The sequence below is a fragment of the Musca domestica genome, unplaced genomic scaffold, assembly GCF_030504385.1.
Source record: "Musca domestica strain aabys unplaced genomic scaffold, Musca_domestica.polishedcontigs.V.1.1 11, whole genome shotgun sequence".
NCBI classification, from domain to species: domain Eukaryota; kingdom Metazoa; phylum Arthropoda; class Insecta; order Diptera; family Muscidae; genus Musca; species Musca domestica.
In genome coordinates this window covers 16,046,352-16,065,167 of record NW_026712133.1, presented here as the reverse complement: position 1 = coordinate 16,065,167, position 18,816 = coordinate 16,046,352, and the positions used below count along the sequence as shown (strand labels likewise).

At 36.3% G+C, this 18,816-nt stretch overlaps 1 protein-coding gene across 1 annotated transcript in view; it reads right to left on the bottom strand.

The window, feature by feature from the left end:
- The window catches only part of LOC101888948 (sodium- and chloride-dependent GABA transporter ine), a 56,415-nt gene extending 38,358 nt beyond the window's left edge, over nucleotides 1-18,057 (bottom strand). Inside the window, exons 1-2 of the mRNA XM_059132120.1 lie at nucleotides 17,862-18,057; nucleotides 2,185-3,382 (exon numbers count right to left, since the gene is read on the bottom strand). Of these exons, the coding sequence (XP_058988103.1) occupies nucleotides 2,185-3,292 (1,108 nt within the window). The 5' untranslated portion in view covers nucleotides 3,293-3,382; nucleotides 17,862-18,057. The remainder of the gene's footprint in view (nucleotides 1-2,184; nucleotides 3,383-17,861) is intronic.
- Nucleotides 18,058-18,816: the final 759 nt, after the last annotated feature.

The following is an 18,816-nucleotide window of genomic DNA, read 5'->3' as shown; positions in this document are numbered from 1 at the left end:
TGTGCATTTGTTTGTAACAGGCAAAACCAATCGTGATAGACTCATAATTCCTTTTGATGATCCGTTTGTTCATGTATTTTTGTAAACAATGTACAGTTCGCATTTATTGCCCGATCCGGATGAAACTTTGTACAAATCATTTATTTGAGCCAAGGACGAACCCTCTTGAAATTGGGCATAATCGGTCAAAACTTAGATATAGTTCCCATACATATCTTCGTCCTATTTGCCTTTTATTGTGCACTAAACGTGTAGTAAATAGTAGGAATTTTGCACATACGACCAAAATAGGCCTGAAAATAAGTATGCCAAATCGGTTCAGATATAGCAATATATACTTTTTATCTGTTTTGTTATTTTTGTCTCTGCAGCCATAATATGTACTTTGTAACAATGATATTTGGGAAAATATATCACATACAGCTCAGAAATATCTTCCCAAATTTTATCGAGATCGGTTCAGATTTGGATATAGCACCAAACATGTAATATTAGCCCAAATGAGAAACAAGTATGTCAAATTTGGTGAAAATCGGTTCAGATATAGCTATAGCTCTTATATATAATGTTCATCCGGTTTGTTATATATATTCTCCACAACAGTAATATGCACTCCTTAACAACGAGATTCAGGGGAATATATCAAATACAAATTTTATCGAGATCGAGTTGGATTTGGATATAGCTCCCATATACATATATCTTTATCCGATTTTAAAATAATTGTGCACCAAATGGGTAACACAAGCCCAAATTGAAAAGGCACAAGTGCTTCGGCAAATTCAGTAGAAATCGATTTAGAGGAGGATATTCCCCTCATATATTAGTTGCTTTGGACTTTAAATTATAACAATAATCATAGTTGGTATGATTTAATTCTCACAAATTGCCCATAAAAACTTTTATTTGTTATGTGAAGCTCTACTAAATATGCGAAATGGTGTAGGGTATCATAAAGTCGGCCCCGCCCGTCTTTAAGACTTTCTTTACTGATTTTCGGCCCGGTCGAAGTTACTACTTTCTAACTTGTTTTTCATCATTCCTTCACCCTAAACCACACGCTGACGCACCTCGGCTGGACTTCTAGATTCCAGTTACCAGAAATGGTGAGCCATATTCGCACTAAATCTAATATAGTTGAAATTTAGCGTTGAGCGAAGTTAGTAGAAATAACGAATTGTTATTTTGAATTTTATAAGACTTGTAACTATTTAAAATTTGGGCGGAATCACAAGGAGTGTGTCGAAAAATCCCATATTCATTAGATCTCGGGTTTAGTGAAAAATAAAGATATATTTTCTTTTGCATGTTATAAGGGTTCTAAATAAATGTTGACCCATTGTGGGGGATGTCCCGGAAGGAGTGTTTCGCTATTCCCATTTTCACACAAGGTCTTGTTTTGAAGAAAATATTGGGACGTGGCAAAATTGAAGACAATCGGACTCTTATTTCACATTTTATGAGAGATATTATGATTATTCAAAATGTTGACCCTTTTGTGGGGAAGGTATTAGAAAGAAAGGACCGGTATTGTTCATTGCCTCGCTTGGCCTAGCATCGATACATGTATTATTATTTGCAAGGTTTGACCAAAATTGGATGATCCCTTCCTGTTCTACGAGATAAATTGTTTTCTGTAAAAATTTTAACTTTTTGGCGGGAGGTAACAGAAACAGTGGACCTATCTATGATTGATAATAATATTATGTGTACCAAGTATGGACCAAATCGGATACTCCCTTCCAGAGTTATTGTGTGCACCAGCCAGACGGGCAGAAGGACGGACACTGTTAGATCGACACCAAATGTCCTGAAACCGATTAAGTCCAAAAAAGACATATGGTCTGAAACCGTTATTTCTATGAGACACGTTTCGGGCGTAATCCATGGTAGCCAAATAGCTGAGGGCCTAAGCAATTGAAACTTTTATACATAATGCCAACCTTTAACAGACTACGAACGTTCTATGCAGCTTTTATGAAATATCAAAGCTCTAACCAGAATATAACAAACTCGAGCTTTATTTCAATAGTCGGAGAAATGGATATAACCAAATCATTTAAAAAATTTGATGCCGATCAGTAAGGATATATATTAAATTACCAACAAAATGATAAGCCATAACTACCCACCATCCATGGTGGAGGTCACACAAAACAGTAATACAAACAATGTAAGACTCACCTGATACCACAGAACGCATACTGCTATTACGATCGTTACGCGGACGCAAACCAATTCCCAGAGCAGATGGCGATGTGGATAATGATGATGAAGCGGCGGCAGCTGCTGCGGAGGTGGTGGCACCAGTTAACGGAGAAATGCTATTAAATATAGCCGAGACAGGTCTCACAGCATGTGAAGATGGACTGCTGGACTTGAGCTGTGATGGGAATGGTGGCGGTGACAGTGACACTGATTGTTGTGGCTGCTGTTGTGTGGCGATTGTCGCACCACCACCAGGGCTCGTTAATGGATGTGTTGAGTTGTTGCCCGCGTAAATTGAACTGATTGCAGGCATTCGGTTTGAATATAATGCATCTAATGTAGATGATGAGGCAAGCGATGTCGATGTCGCTGCCGTGGCTTTTGTTCCCGGGCCCGTGTTGTTTGTTGTCTCGTTGACGGCATTATCCGAGTCATAGTCTTCAATTGTAAATTTTACACTTGGGTTGACACTGGCAGCTGGATAGCTGCCGTTACTACTGCGATTGCCGGCCACTAGTGTTCCTCGAGTGTTCACCTCTGCCGCCGTATGATAAACGACATCCGACCGAGGCAATGATGGTGATACTGAGCTTTTTGCCGTCAGTAGGGGATGCTGTGTGGCACGGGCAGCCCATGTTTGTGTGGGGGTTGGTGGGGCGGCCAAACTTAGATTTGTTGGAGAACGGAGCGGTAATTTTTGTAAAGCTGTCAGCGACGTTGTTGATGTGGTCGAGGGGAATTTTGGTTGTTGACCCAGGGCGGGTGATGTGGCTGGTATTATGATGAATTTATGTGACCGCACCGAGGGTGTACGTATGAGGCGGGTCTGCTCGTCGGCATCGGATCCCTCGGCTCCGCTATCGTATAGCCAGCTATGACGAAAATTGACCGAGCCCTGTTTGCCAATGCTGGCCAGTGGGGGAGTGGATGCATTTGCTAAGTTCAAAGATAGGCTGGTCGATGACGAGACTGTTTTCGATAATGTTGCAGTTGCAGGTGGTGGTGGTTGTGGGGATGTAGAAGACGGTGTTGTTGTGGCAGCTTGGCTGGTGTTGGTGGGTTGTTCGCTAGGATTTGTTTCCATGGTGGTTTGTAATTTTTTGTTAAATTATTTGATTTTTATTTTAAATAAATCGTTTCGTTTAAAATATTATTTTTTGGTTCATTTTGTTCTCTGTAAGAAAAAATAGTCTGGGGTCAGAGATACCCGCCAAGGAAATGTAACAGAAACGAAACTCATGAAGTTTTAATTTTGTAAAAAAAAAAACAAAAAAAAAAAACCCTCAACTTTAGTGGAAATCGAATCAGTTGAAATACAGCTCCTTATACAAGTTCAATTTGATTTCAAATTTTAGTGACTCTAAGGTAGTAGTGCTCATTCCAAAATGACCATGACTGACTTCGAACAAATTCTCTAAAAATTAAAAAGTAGCAATCGATTTTCCCGACAGATTTATATCCTCAGCTAATGTTTGATTATTAACATATATTTTGACTTGTGTTATTATTATTCAAATTGGAATAGGCTCCGAAGAAATGGGTCAATATTGACTATTTCTTATCGGACCTAAATAAATATGATAAAAATATATCGTGATGTGCCAGGTTTGAACTATAATGGGTGAGATGTAAAAACTGCAACCAACTTCAGACTGCTGTCATTTCTAAGCCATTCGTCCGACAGATGTTAAAAGTATTCCAGTGACAGCTAATTATAATGTTTACAAGCATACACAAGCATTTTGGTGAGAATTGTCCAGAAAAAAAGTTATTCGTGATGGAATCCAAGCGTGATTATTCTTTATATTTGGCTGGAAAACCACAAGTGGCTATGGTTAGAGCACTCCTGCATTTAAATGTGAATAAATCTTTTGTGTCTCTTACCATCGCTCGTTACCGTGATACTGGTAGCGTAGCCCGACGTCAAGGAAGTGGACGGAAGAAAACAGTAACATCGGTAGAAATGGTTCGAAAAGTAAAAAAGCGACTTGATCGAAACCCGCGTCGCAGTGGCCGAAAAATGGCTGGTGAGCTGAATGTATCGCAATATTCCATTTGGCAAATATTGAAAAATGAGCTCGGGGTAAAGCCATTGAAACTCTCAAAAGTGCAAGAACTTACACCGCAACAGAAAGAAAAGAGACTCAAAAGAGCTAAAGAGTTGCTTCGCTTGGCCGAAAGTGGTGAACTGCCGAATTTGGTTTTCTCCGATGAGAAAAGATTCGTTGTCCAGCAGTTTGTAAACAAACAAAATGATGGTGTTTACCTGCCAAAGAGGTCAGCTGAAAATGGGCACCTTCGGTTGGCCATCAAAACTCAAGCGCCGACCATGGTGATGGTGTGGGCCGCCATAACAACCGATGGTCGTTCTCGGCTCGTATTAATCGACCGTGGCATCTGAATAAATGCCGTATATTATCGCGAAAATATTCTGGAGGGTGTATTAAAGCCTTGGTCACGCAAACATTTTGGCCGCAGATCTTGGACAGCACGCGCCACCCAAGAATGGTTCCAAAATTAGTATCCTCGTTTCATTTCCAGCGCAGAATGGCCACTAAAATCTCCTCTGGAGTATTTTGGATAGGAAAGTTGGCACTAAAAATACCAAAGTGTCGATCACCACGTGCAGCGTGTGACGGTTTTATTGGCCGTTTGACGGTCATAATTCGCGCCAAAGGTGACCAATTCGAACAAACCTAAACTTATTCTAAAATTTGATGCTATTTCCGATATATTTTGCTTTCATTCCATAAAATTAAAAAAAAAAACAAGTAAGTAAACTTTAAGTTCGGTCGGGTCGGACTTTTAATACCCTCCACCTTAGGGTAAAGAAAACATTTGACCCACAAATACCAATTTTTGGACATATTCTTGGGAAAATGTTTCAAAAATCATTAAAATACCGAATATCGTGAGGTACCGCTATATGGGGCTATACAAAAACGTGGACCTACACATACAATGTTTCGCCACACGAACTAGGTCCCATTATGACCTAAAAATACCAATTTTCAGACAAATCCGTGAAAAAATGTGGCAAAAATCATCAAAATACCAAATATTGGGAGGTACCGTTATATGGGGACTATATCAGAACGTGGACCGATATATCTCATTTTCAATACCAACCGTCCTAGACACAATACAAATAAATTTGCTAAATTTTGACGCTCTACGTCAAATAACGTGGTCAGACCTTGGGTTAATAAAAATATGGTGATGTGTGTAATTTGAAGACAATCGGACACTTACATGACATTTCAAATAATTATAATTATTCAAAATTTTAATCCTTCAGAGGGGAGGCAGCAGAAGAAATGGTCCGATCCCTCCCATCTTTATAACAGATTTTGTGTTGATGAAAATACTGAGATGTACCAAGTTCGAATGCAATCGGATGTTAATTTCACGTTTTACGAGATTTATGGGTATTCAAAATGTTGTCCCTTTGTGGGAGAGGTAAGAAAAGGAGTGGACCGATATATTCCATCTTAATATTTTTGTCAAACTTAGATCGAGTTCGGAGATGGGCAATATCGGCCCACTCCTTCTGGTACCTCCCCCACAAAAGGTCGAAATTTTCAAAAAAATTATTTTTTGCACAGAAAGAGAAACGATAATTCGATTTTGCTCCAACTTTGCAAATCCTAAGATTTGCGTCAGTGCTAGGTCAAGTGTGAAAATGGACAATATTGGTCCACTCCATCTGGTACCTCCCCCACATATGGTCAAAATTTTGAATAATTACAACTCTTATAAAATGTGATATGAGAGTCCGATTGTCTTCAAATTTCACACATGCCAATATTTATGTTAACCCAAGCTCTGATGTTAAGATGGAATATATCGGTCCACTCCTTCTGGTACCTCCCACACAAATGATCGAGATTTTCAAAAAAAAATATATATATTTTCTGCACAGAAAGAGAATCGATAATCCGACTTCGTTCAAACTTTGGAAATCCTGATATTTACGTCAGTTCTAGGTCAGGTGCAAAAATGGATAATATCGGTCCACTCCATCAAGTACCTCCCCCACAAAGGTCGAAATTTTTAATATCCATCAAGCTCTTAAAACACTACATTAACATCCGATTCCATTCAGACTTGGCACATCTCAATATTTTCATAAAAGCAAGATCTTTTATAAAGATGGTAGAGATCGGACCATTTTTTCTGGTATCTCCCCACATAGGGTTCAAGATTTTTAAAAACAAAACGCTCAAAGAATTCGAAAAAAACATCGAAATGCATCCATCCATCTCCTCAAATTTCCCACAAACAGATATTATTTCTAACACAAGATCTGTTGTGAAGATGATATACATCTGCCAACTTATAACTGTCATAACTTGCGAAACAATTCGGCGGTTCTTTACAACTTGCTGTATCTACGAATTCGCATAAAATTGAATACGAATGTTTGATTTCCTTCAAATTTTGCACATACCAATTTATTTTATCTGTATTATATGAAGTATGAAAATGGAATACTTCGGTCCGCTATATCTGTTACCTGACGCATATTTCCATTTTCCGAAAATGTGCACGTATCTCATATAAAGTACAAAAAGTAGTCGATATAGTCCAAGTCTGTCACGTTCATATCTCAAGGCTGAGGGTATACTTCTGTCGGCAAAACTGACTGATACTATTTTACTTGTTATGATCGTTTTTGTTATTCAAAACTTTGACCCTTTGTGGGGGAGGTACCAGAAGGAATGGTTCGATCTCTACCATCTTTATCACAGATCTTGTGTTGATGGGATTATTGAGATGTACCAAGTCTGAATGGAATCGGATGTTAATTTCGTGTTTTATTAACTTCATGAATATTCAAAATTTTGACCTTTTGTGGGAGAGGTACCAAAAGGAGTGGACCGATATAATTCATTTTCACACCAGACCTTGGGTTATTAATAATATTGTGGAGTGTGTAATTTGAAGACAATCGGACTCTTACAACACCTTTTATAAGAGTTAACATTTTTAAAACTTTGACCCTTTGTGGGGGAGGTAATTGATGAAGTGGACCGGCATTGTCCATTTTCGCACCTGACCTAGAACTGAAGCAAATATTATGATTAGGAGCAAAATCGGATCAGCCTTTCTCTTTCTGTGCAGTAAATTATTTTCTTGAAAACTCTGATCCTTAGTCGGGAGGGTGCAAGAAGTAATAGATCTATATTGCCCATCTCCGAACTCGATCTAAGTTTGACAATAATATTACGATGTACCAAGTTTGGATCAAATCAGATACTCCCTTCGAGAGTTATCGTGCGCACCAGCCAGACGGATGGACGAGTACCGCTAGATCGACACGACAAATGTCCTGAAACGGAGACCTCAAGCCTAAACCGTTATTTAGATTAGGCACGTTTTGGCCGTATCAAATGATATATACGTTCTCTAGCCATATGGCTGAGGGTATAAAAACGCATTTTTGTTACGGGTAGTTCTGCTAATGAAGAATGAGTTCTTTTTTGTACCAACATGAGATTTACAACTATAAACAATATCATCCCGTATTTGTAACCCCGTGTAAAAAAGCAATATTGAATACAACAAACACCGATTAATTGTTTCGCATCCAAACAATTGTATTACTTTGTTGATCACTTTCTTCTCGTGGCCAGTTCCAATGTTTAGTTCAATAAATCGTCAAAAAAGAAGAAGAAGCGCTAATCACATTTTAAATTGTTCCAGTTTCTTTGTTTTGTTTTGTTTGTGTTTTTTTTTCGTTTTTCGTTGGTGTGGTTGACATGTCTATGCCGATGAATGAACGGATGACACATTCATCCGTTGGCGTTGCTTTTTTTCTGCATCGCTCTATCATGTCTGGCTATCTTGACCTTTTCCCCATTTTTTGTCACTTAAATTAAATTTTTTTTCGTCTTTTTTTTGCTGTTCATCCGTTAATTGATCGCATTAATTTGGCTATGAATATTAGTCGACATTTACATATGTACATATGAATGCACTTGAAATATAATCTATTACATTTTTATGGAAATTTCTCTTGGGGAATTATTTAATTAATGTTGTAAAATTTGTGCATAAAATTTTGAAATGTGTAATTGAACAAAATAAAATGTAACTTTTATTAATTTTTAAATTTAAATTTAATGTCTTAGATAATTTCGAATTCTATCTATGCCTGAGCGAGTTCTATCAGGTACCTTCGACAATACTCAAATTTTTACAGGAAACCCACATAGATAATGAATGTAGGGATAACAAGTAAAAAAGTCGTCTGGCCGAACTTTGATACCCTTCACCGTGATAAGTCAAAACCAGGACCTTTATCAGTGTAGGCAGTAAACTCCCATTGGAAACTTTAAATTAAAAAAAATCAGAAAATTCCGTTGAAAAAATTGGGGATAGCCATCAGAAAACCAAATATAGGTTGATAACGTTATATGGGGGCTATACCACAATGCGAAATTATATTAACTGTCGCAAGGGGATTAGAAACCGTAACAACCAAAATGTAATACCAAATTTCAGATAATTTCCTTGAAAAATATGTCGAAAGTCGTCGAAATGCTTAGAATGAGGATGTACCCTTATATGGGGATTTACGAAAAAGTCTGTCGATATAGTCCATCTTTGTACTGAAGATAGCGTGATTGCAACAGACTGACAGACATGGCTATTTCGGATTAGAATTTTACGCCGTATATATATATATATATATATATATATATATATCATTCGATTACTTCAATGTTCGATTATTTGAACATATTTTCGCTTTCCGCTTTCTTTGAGCATTTTGTTTTCCAAAAATCCTGAACCCTTATCGAAATATTGAGATGTGCCAAGTCTGAATGGAATCGGATGTAAATTTCGAGTTTTATGAGATTCATGACTATTTAAAATTTTGACCCTTTGAGGGGGAGGTACAAGAAGGAGTAGACCGATATATTCCATCTTCACACCACACCTTTTATAAAAATATTTGTGATGTGTGTAATTTGAAGACAATCGCACACTTACGTCACATATTATAAGAGTTATAATTATTTAAAATGTGGAGTAAATTATTTTCTTTAAAAATGTTGACATTTTGTGGGGAAGGTACCAGAAGGAGTGGACCGATATTGCCCATCTCCGAACTCGATCTAAGTTTAATAATAATATTACGATGTACCAAGTTTGGATCAAATTGCATACTCCATTCGAGACAGATAGACGGACGGACATCGCTAGATAGACTCCAAATGTCCTGAAACGGATTTGGTCCAAAGAGACTCAGGGTCTAAAATCGTTATGAGGCACGTTTTGGCCGTATCAAATGATATATACCCTCTCCAGCCTTTTGGCTGAGGATATGAAAACAAATTCCAACGTCTCACAAAAAGTGAAGAGAAGATATGTTGGCACCCTCTCTCTCTCTCTGTGTGTGGTGTATAAAAGCAGGGGTGCTCAAGAAGAAATATCTGTTTTCAGTCAAATTTCTCTTTGCTTATTTAAATCAAGAACAAAACAGTGTTAAGTCATTATTTATACAAATATTTTTTATCCATTTGCTTTATAAACTATTTTGGCAAACATTCGTGATTAAAAACAATTAAATAGAACATTAAAATATAAAGAAAAACAGAATTTTAATTTTCTCTTAAATTATCTCTTTTTTCTCTTCATGTTCTAGAACACGGTTTTGAGCACCCCTGATAAAAGCGATCAAAATTAAAAAAAATCCAAAGTCTCACAAAGAGTGAAGAGAGCCGAAATTTACATCTGTTCTGATTCAAACCTCGAATATCGTAGTATACAGATCAAATTTTGGACAGGTGTTCAATTGGAAGACGAACCAACATTTTGAAAAATAATGGATCTCGTATAATGTAAATGTACCATGGTTTAAACTTGGTTTTTGACTTGGTAACTGACTGACTGACTTTGAATAAACTCCCATACAAAACGGCTGAAGCTAGAATCTTGAAAATTTTAACTTGGATCAATGTTAGTGGATAGATACTGCTTGATATATAAAATTTGGTATTTGGATCACTGTTAGTGTGTAAGATTGAGATTTGAATGTGGTTTTGGAAATACGTACTAAAAGTATTAAATGTGACATTTGAGTAAGGGATTGAGTTGGAACTCCAAAATTTGGTATTAAGATCACATATTGGGCGGCTTGGGTGATACATGGCGTACCTACTAAAAAGTACTAAATACTATTAAGTTTGGTATTTGAAGAAGGAATAGAGCTGGTAATATCAAATTTGAAGTGAAAGCCTTTAATTTTTACATTTTTTTTTAAATTTTATTGAACGAAAGCAAAATGTCAGAAATAGCATCAAATTTTAGAATAAGTTTAGATTTGTTCGAATTGGTCACCTTTGGCACGAATTATGGCCTTCAAACGGCCAATGCAACCGTCATATTGCTTTTCGGTATTTTGGCCCATTCCCGACGAAGTGCTTGCTTGATGTGATCTACACTTTAGTATTTTTTAGTGCCAACCTTACTATTCAAAATACTCCAGACACAATAGTCCAACGGATTGGTATCCGGGATTTTGGTGGCCATTGTGCACTGGAAATGAAGCGAGGAACCTCACTTTGTAACCATTCTTGGGTGGCGCGCTGATTCCTGTTCGAATGTCCAAGGTCTGCGGCCAAAATGCTTGCGAGCCCAAGGATTTAATACAATAATTCGCTATAATATTCGGCAAAGGATTCGCTATAATATTCGGCATTTATTCTAATGCCACGGTCGATTATGGCGGCCCACACCATCACCTTGGCCGGCGCTTGAGTTCTAATGGCCAACTGAAGGTGGACATTTGCAGCTGACCTCTTTGTCTAGTAAACACGATCAGTTTGTTTGTTTACAAAATGCTGGACAATGAATGGTTTCTCGTCGGAGAAAACCAAATTCGGCAATTCACCACTTTCGGCCAACCGAAGCAACTCTATAGCTCTTTTGAGTCTATTTTTTATACCCTACACCACAAGGTTGTCAGGGTATTATGTCTTTGTGCATTTGTTTGTAACAGGCAGAAGGAAACGAGATAGACCCATAGTTCCTTTTGATGATCTGCATAGAATCACATTCTGAGTCGATTTATGCATGTCTGTCCGTCCGTCTGTCCATACATTTTTGTAAACAAAGTACAGGTCGCATTTATTGCCCGATCCAGATGAATTTTTGCAAAGATCTTTTGTTTTGGCCACGGACGAACCCTATTGAAATTGGAGATAATCGGTCAAAATTAAGATATAGCTCCCATATATATCTTTATCCGATTTCAAATTAATTGTGCACCAAATGGGCAATACAATTCCGAATTTAAAAGATACTAATGCTTCGGCATATTTAGTCCTTTGAACTTTAAATTATAATTATAATCATAGCGTGTATGATTGAATTCTCCCATAAAAACTTTTAATTGTTTTGTGGAACTCTACTTAATTAGCAAAGTGGTGTAGGGTATCATAAAGTCGGTCCCGCCCGACTTTAAGACTTTCTTTACTGGTTTTCTGTTGCAGTGTAAGTTCTTGCACATTTTGGAATTTCAATGGCTTTACCTCGAGCTCACTTTTCAATATTGGCCGAATGAAATATTGTGATATGTTCAGCTCACGAGCCATTTTTCGGCCATTGTGACGCGGGTTTCGATCAAGTCGCTTCTTTACTTTTTCAAACCATTTCTACTGATGTTGCTGTTTTCTTCCGTCCACTTCCTTGACGTCGGGCTACGCTACCAGTATCACGGTAACGAGCGATGGTACGAGACACAAAAGATGTATTCACATTTAAATGCTGGAGTACTTTAACGATAGCCACTTGTGGTTTTCAAGGCAAATATAAAGAAATCACATTATCACGCTTGAATTCCATCACGAATAACTTTTTTTTTTTTGGAAAATTCTCACCAAAATGCTTTTGTACGCTTGTAAACAATATAATTAGCTGTCATTGGAATAATTTTAACAGCTGTCGGACGAGTGGCTTAGAAATGACAGCAGTCTGAAGTTGGTTGAAGTTTTTTCACCTCACCCTGCAGAACTATATTTGTCGCAATTTGGTATTGAGTGAACAGATAGCGCTTGAAATCTGAAATTTGGTATTGGGGTCGCTTTCATGGATATATGGAGGAAATGTGTACCATATTTGGTATTGGTATTGGGTGAAGGGATAGGGCTGAAATTCTCCAGTACGATATTGAGGTCTTTGTTTATATCTGGAATTGAAAAGTACTGAAGGAATAGAACTGAAATCCTTAAATTTGCTATAGATGTCACTGTTGGTACCTTGTGTTGAGATTTGACGGTTGTTCGAAAAGTACTAAACAGTCCTAAATTGGATATTGGATGAAGGGAGAGAGCTGGAATCTTAAAATTTGATATTCAGGACTCTGTTGATATCTAGGACTGATATATGAAGGTGGTTTTGCAGATGCCTGTTATAAATATTCAAAAAGGACTATATTGTACTAATTTTGTATCACTGTTGGTGTCTAGGATGGAGATGTGTAGATTGTTTTGGATATGCATACTATTAACCTTATTAAATTTGGTATTGGTTGAAGGGATAGAGTTGAAATTTGATATTTGTTGGTTTCTAAGTTTTACATTAGGAGACGTTGAAGGACGTTTGGGCAGTAAAATGCAATGGTGCAAATGTGCAATTGTTTTAATAATATCCTCCTCGGTAAGCTTCAAAATAAAAGATTTTGAAGATATTTTTGTGTGAAAAGTAAACATTTTCCTAATATTCTTTCGCTAACGAAGTAGCGGACACTTGCTAGTAGCATTCATATTATTGTACAACCACATACTCGGAATGAGAAGAGGAGTCATAGTTTTCAACACATGTCTTAAAAGAAATTTTGACAATTCTTCAGATACCTAATACTTTATTATTTTCAGATAAAAATCACATATATCGCTTAAATGTACTGTCAAAACTTTTACCTTTATTGCTCACGAAACGTATGCTTTATTTTGAATCTGCATTATTGCGATTTAATTATCGATTTAATCGATCATTTGCTTCCCCAAGACAAATGACATACATCAATGTATTTGGGATTCCACTTTATCATGTTAACTACGCTTATCAGCGCTTATTGTTCATTCATTGACAAGTTTTTTGTCTGTGACATAAATGCGGATTTATAAGTGGTTATACACCACTTGCGAATAAATACGTTTACAATTTATGAATTTTATCTCGATTAGGTCATAGTCTGTAAAGAATGTGTATTTTACGGATTGTAAATAAGCATATCCCCTATCCACGTGCTCAACGGTAGAACCCTTATTAGCATTTTCTACTACTAGCCAGTAACATTTCGAAAAACACTAAATTAAATAAACGTGGTTGAACATCTGTTACAGAGCAAGAGAGGAGCTATAATTTCGTTTGCTGCATTCACACGCTGACATATTAACTTAAACTTTATTATTATTATTATGCAATTTTCAAATATGAAAGTACCGCATTGGGCACTCCAACTAAGACCTAAGGAAAATTGTACATCCTCTAGTGGCAATTTCATTCTATATATTTGTTATATGTATGAGTATATATTCCTACACATCACCATATGTTATTGACTCTCTAAAACTTGAATTAAATGCATAACAAATTTAGTTCGAACTTGTTCTTAATGGAAAAGAACTAGTTCTTAAACCTAGTAACCAGTTGTAAGTTGCCACTTTCTCTTCAAATAGCTGCTGGGCTTGCAAATTTATTTCTTATAGCCTATTTTTTATTGTTGTTGTAATTTGATTCATGTTTCAGTGAAATGAGTTCTAGTTTTACAGCCAAAGCTATTTACGTCACATAGGAAGTAATTTTATTCGATATTTTTGAATAATGCTTCCTTGGTGGCAAAAAGTTGTGACTTTCAATGCTGATACAGCAGAAATTAGAGAAATAGTTTTGGAAAATTTTTGCCTTTACATATGTTGCATGAGAGTTTTGTTTTCGATTATTAGACACAGTCAAGGCCTCGGAAAAGAAAACAATAAGGATTTGAATGATAGACATATACAACACCCATATACCGCTATGTTTGGTGGTTACCGAAACTTGGATTTCACTTAAAAGTTTGTTGCTTATCTGAATAATGGCCTAAGTGGAATGGCAACCCTCAGCCATATGGGTTCAGAGGGTAGTTATATTTTTTATGTCTAAAACGAGCTTATAGAAATAAAGGTTTTGGACCCTAGGTTTCTTTTGCCATAATCAGTTTCAGGCCATTTGGATTCGATTTAGTGGTGTCCACTGTCTGTCTAGTGGTCCAAACTTTGTACATCGCTATATTATTTTCAAACTAAGATCAAGTTCGGAGATGGATATATATCAGTACCTTCCCACAAAAGGAAGGTATTTCACAGAAACCCAGTAAACAAAGGTCAAAAGCCGGTCGGTTCCGACTATATGAGGCATCATATACCACTATGCATATTTAGTAGAGCTACCTGGAACAAATAAACGTTTATATGGACATTTATCACACCAAAAATGATAGTTTTTTAATGCGTATTGTGACTTTGGGGATGTTATAATTTGAAATCGAATGGGGTATATCCAACTCTCAATTGGCTTCCACCAAATTCGAGCGAGGCGTTTGTACGAGTACCTCTCGTACCAAATATCAATGCTAATACAGTATAGTGTCTGATGTGACTTCTAGAGGGATTATATTAAAAAAACAAGAGAACAAGTTAAAAGGAATCAGTCGGTTTAGAAGATAGATGTATACCCTCAGCCAATATTCGATTATTTAACTATATTTTGACTTCTGTTATGATTATTTAAATTGTTGACCCTCTATGGAGTAGGTTCCGAAGAAGTGGGCTAATATTGTCCATTTCGTATCGGTCCTAAATAAATATGAAGTAGATATTGCGACGTGCCAGGTTTGGTCTATATCGACTACTTCCTTCAATTTATATGAGATATGTGATAATTTTTAGAAAATGTTAAAATGTGAGTGAGGTACCAGGTATTGTCGACCGAAGTATGTATTCCATATTCATGCTTCATCTAATACAGATAAAATATTTGTATGGACAAAATTACAAGAAAATCTAAAATTTATATCCAATTTTATGCGAAATCATAAATTCCATATTCATCAAGTCTGAAATCGGATGTTAATTTCGTGTCTTAAGAGCGCCATTGATATTTAAAATTTTGATCCATTGTGCGGGAGATACCAGAAGGAGTGCACCGATATATCCCATCTTCACAGCAGATGTTGTGTTAGTAAAAATAAAGGGATTTGTGAAATATGAAGAGAGTCAGATGCTTATTTCGATTTAATAATCGTTTCGGTTATTCAAAACTTTGATCCTTTGTGGCGGGGGTAACAGGAGGAATTGTCCGATCTCTACCATCTATATCACAGATCTTGTGTTGGTAGAAGTATTGAGATGTGTCAAATCTGAATCGGATGGTAATTTCATGTTTTATGAGATTCATGGATATTCAAAATTTTGACCCTTTGTGGCGGAGGTACCAGAAGGAGTGAATCGATATATTCCACCTTCAAACCACACCTTGGGTTAATAAAAATATTGTGATGTGTGTAATTTGAAGATCGCACTCTTAGATCACAGACCGACAGATAGACGGACGGACATCGCTAGATTGACTCCAACAGTCAATCGGTCTCTCACTGAAATATTTACATATTTCGACAGGAAAGGAATACAACTTTTGAATAGCTATAACTCATGATCCAATACAAATAAAGAGACAATTTACGTTGACCTTGGTATTGCAGCCAACGTTCATATGAAATTTGCGGAAAGAAAATCGGGTCACACATTGCAGAGAACAACAATTACTAACACAACTACTTGTATATAGATATGTCATTTATTATACCCTACACCACATAGTCGTAAGGGTATTATGTCCTTCTGCATTTGTTTGTAACATGGAGAAGGAAACGAGATAGACCATAGTCAATTTTGGAATCTTCTTAGAATCATGATTTATGCATGTCAGTCCGTCTGTCTATGTATTTTAGTGAACAAAATTCGATTGGGATGAAATTTTTCAAACAATATTTGTTTGGCCTAAGGACGAACCGTATTGAAATTTGTGAGAATTGGTTCAAATTTAAATATAACTCCCATATATATCTCCTATCGAGTTCGGGTTAATTGCGCAAATGTCCAATATCTTTCCAAATGACCAGCATTTAGGCACATCCAACCGAATTCAGTCCAGAAGTAAGTACATCGGTTCAGATATAGCTACAGCTCCCATATATATATATATATATATATTTCATCTGATTTCGGGTTTTAAGTCCCTCACATGCGTAATATGCACTCTACAAAAATGATATTAAGTACCAGATATCCCTCTGCCAAATTTTATCAAGATCGGTTCAGATTTGGATATAGCTCCCACATATACCTTTATCCTATTTCAGATTTATTGTGCACCAAATGGCTATTATCAGCCCAAGTCAACTGAATCTTGGCAATTCCGGCTGAATTCATCCTAGAAACAAGTACTTCAAACTTGGTGAAAATCTGTTCATATATATCTATAGCTCCCATATATATGGTTCATCCGATTTAACGTTTAAGTCCCTCACATGCGTAATATGTACCCCACAACAATGATCTTTGGTACCAGATATCAGATAAAGCTCAGAAATGTTATCTAGATCGGTTCAGATTTGGATATGACTACCATATATACCTTTATCCGATTTCAGGTTTATTGTGCACCAAATAGCTAATATCGGCCCAAATGGACTGAATTTTGGTACATCCGAGGGAATTTAGCCCAGCAGCAAGTACTTCAAAGTTTGGTGAAAATCTCTATCTGCCAAATCGGTTCACAACAATGATCTTTGGTACCAGATATCAGATACAGCTCAGAAATTTTATCTAGATCGGTTCAGATTTGGATATGGCTCCAAATACCTATATCCGATTTCAGGTTTATTGTGCACCAAATGACTAATTTCAGCACAAATGGACTGAATTTTGGCACATCCGACGGTTTAGCCCAGCAGCAAGTACTTCAAATTTTGATGAAAATCTCTCTCTGCCAAATTTTCGGTTCAGACCTTTATATATCTTCGATATACATCTTCATCCGATTTTACGGTTATTGTCCACCATATATGTGATATCAACCCAAATTGGATAGATTTTTTCATATTCAACCGAATTTTCCATTTGGTGAAACTCGTTTGGGTATATCTATTGCTCCAATAAATATTTTTTAATGAAAATCTATGTTGGTACTAGAGATACAAAAGCCTCCGTCAAATTTGTTAAAAATCGATTCAGAGTTCGATATAGTTCCCAAATTGTGACTACTCTAAAGCCATGATACGTATTTAAATAGGGTTCATAGTTGGTATGATTTACTTCACATAAATTCGCAATATACATTTTTTTTGGTGTCGGAGCTCTACTAAATACGCATAGTGGTGTAGGGTATCATATAGTCGGCACCCCCCGACTTTTGACCTTTCCCTACTGGTGATTGTTTCGTTAATTGTGCCTTTTTGTAACGGGTGTACCAGAAGTGATATGTAAAATCTATGTACTCAATCCGAGCTTGAAATTTTTTTATTGTTTTCAAACAATCGCCTACGAAAACTAATATAAAGTAAATATTCACTATTTTTCGTTTATATATAATTTTACCGCCGGAGGCCTGGCGTGTTTTAGGTTTCGCCAAGTTTTTGCCGAAATGCGTCGTTTAGAGTTCCCAAAAGGCAGTAAATATCTCTGCATATTTTTCGAAATTTTTAAATAGCTTCAGCTTTTCTCAACATATTTTGAAAACTGACTACTATGTATTGATAACAAAAATTAACCAATGTTTACAATAAATTGACCACAAGTTCCACACAAATGATAAGCACTAAAATTGTCAGCAACATTAAGCACCAGAAGAGAAAATTAAATTTGCAAAAATGTTGTTCATTTATTGGACTATTTTTATATATTGAAAATGTTGTACTTTTTTTAGTTTTTTTTTTTTTTTTTTTTTTTTAAAGGCCAAAAATGGCGGGTATCTAAAAGACGAAACACAGTATTAGGAATTGAAGGAAGAATCGAGGAGCGTTCGGTTTTATAAACATTTTGAATTTTTCACATTTTATCTTTTCCACTTAAAAAAATGGTATTTCAAAATTGTAAATTTTTTCACTTTCAGTGCTCTTCCCATTTTTATAACATTTAATCATTTTGTTTCTTCATTTTGATTATTTTACTATTTTTAAGGACCTCTTCGCAAATATTTGAATTATTCTCTTATCGTATTGCCTTAAAACATTTGTTTATTATTCGGAATTCGTTTTTTATTGCTATTATTTTATTACCGATGCCGTTGCTATTTTTACGAAACGTGCTGTTGCACGCGCTGTCAAATGTCAACTGATCTCCAATAATACGATATGAGAAGATCGTTTGCACAAATATTTTATTTGCTATTTGACTTTTGTTGTTGTTGTTGTTGTCGTTGTTTAGTTTTGTATTTTGAGTTTTTGTCATTCAGTTCTCGCTGGCAATGCGCGTAGATAAAAAAGCATTCATAATTTGTTGTCGTGTAGATACTTTTATTTACTTTCTCGCATTGCTGCTGCTGTTGTTGTTG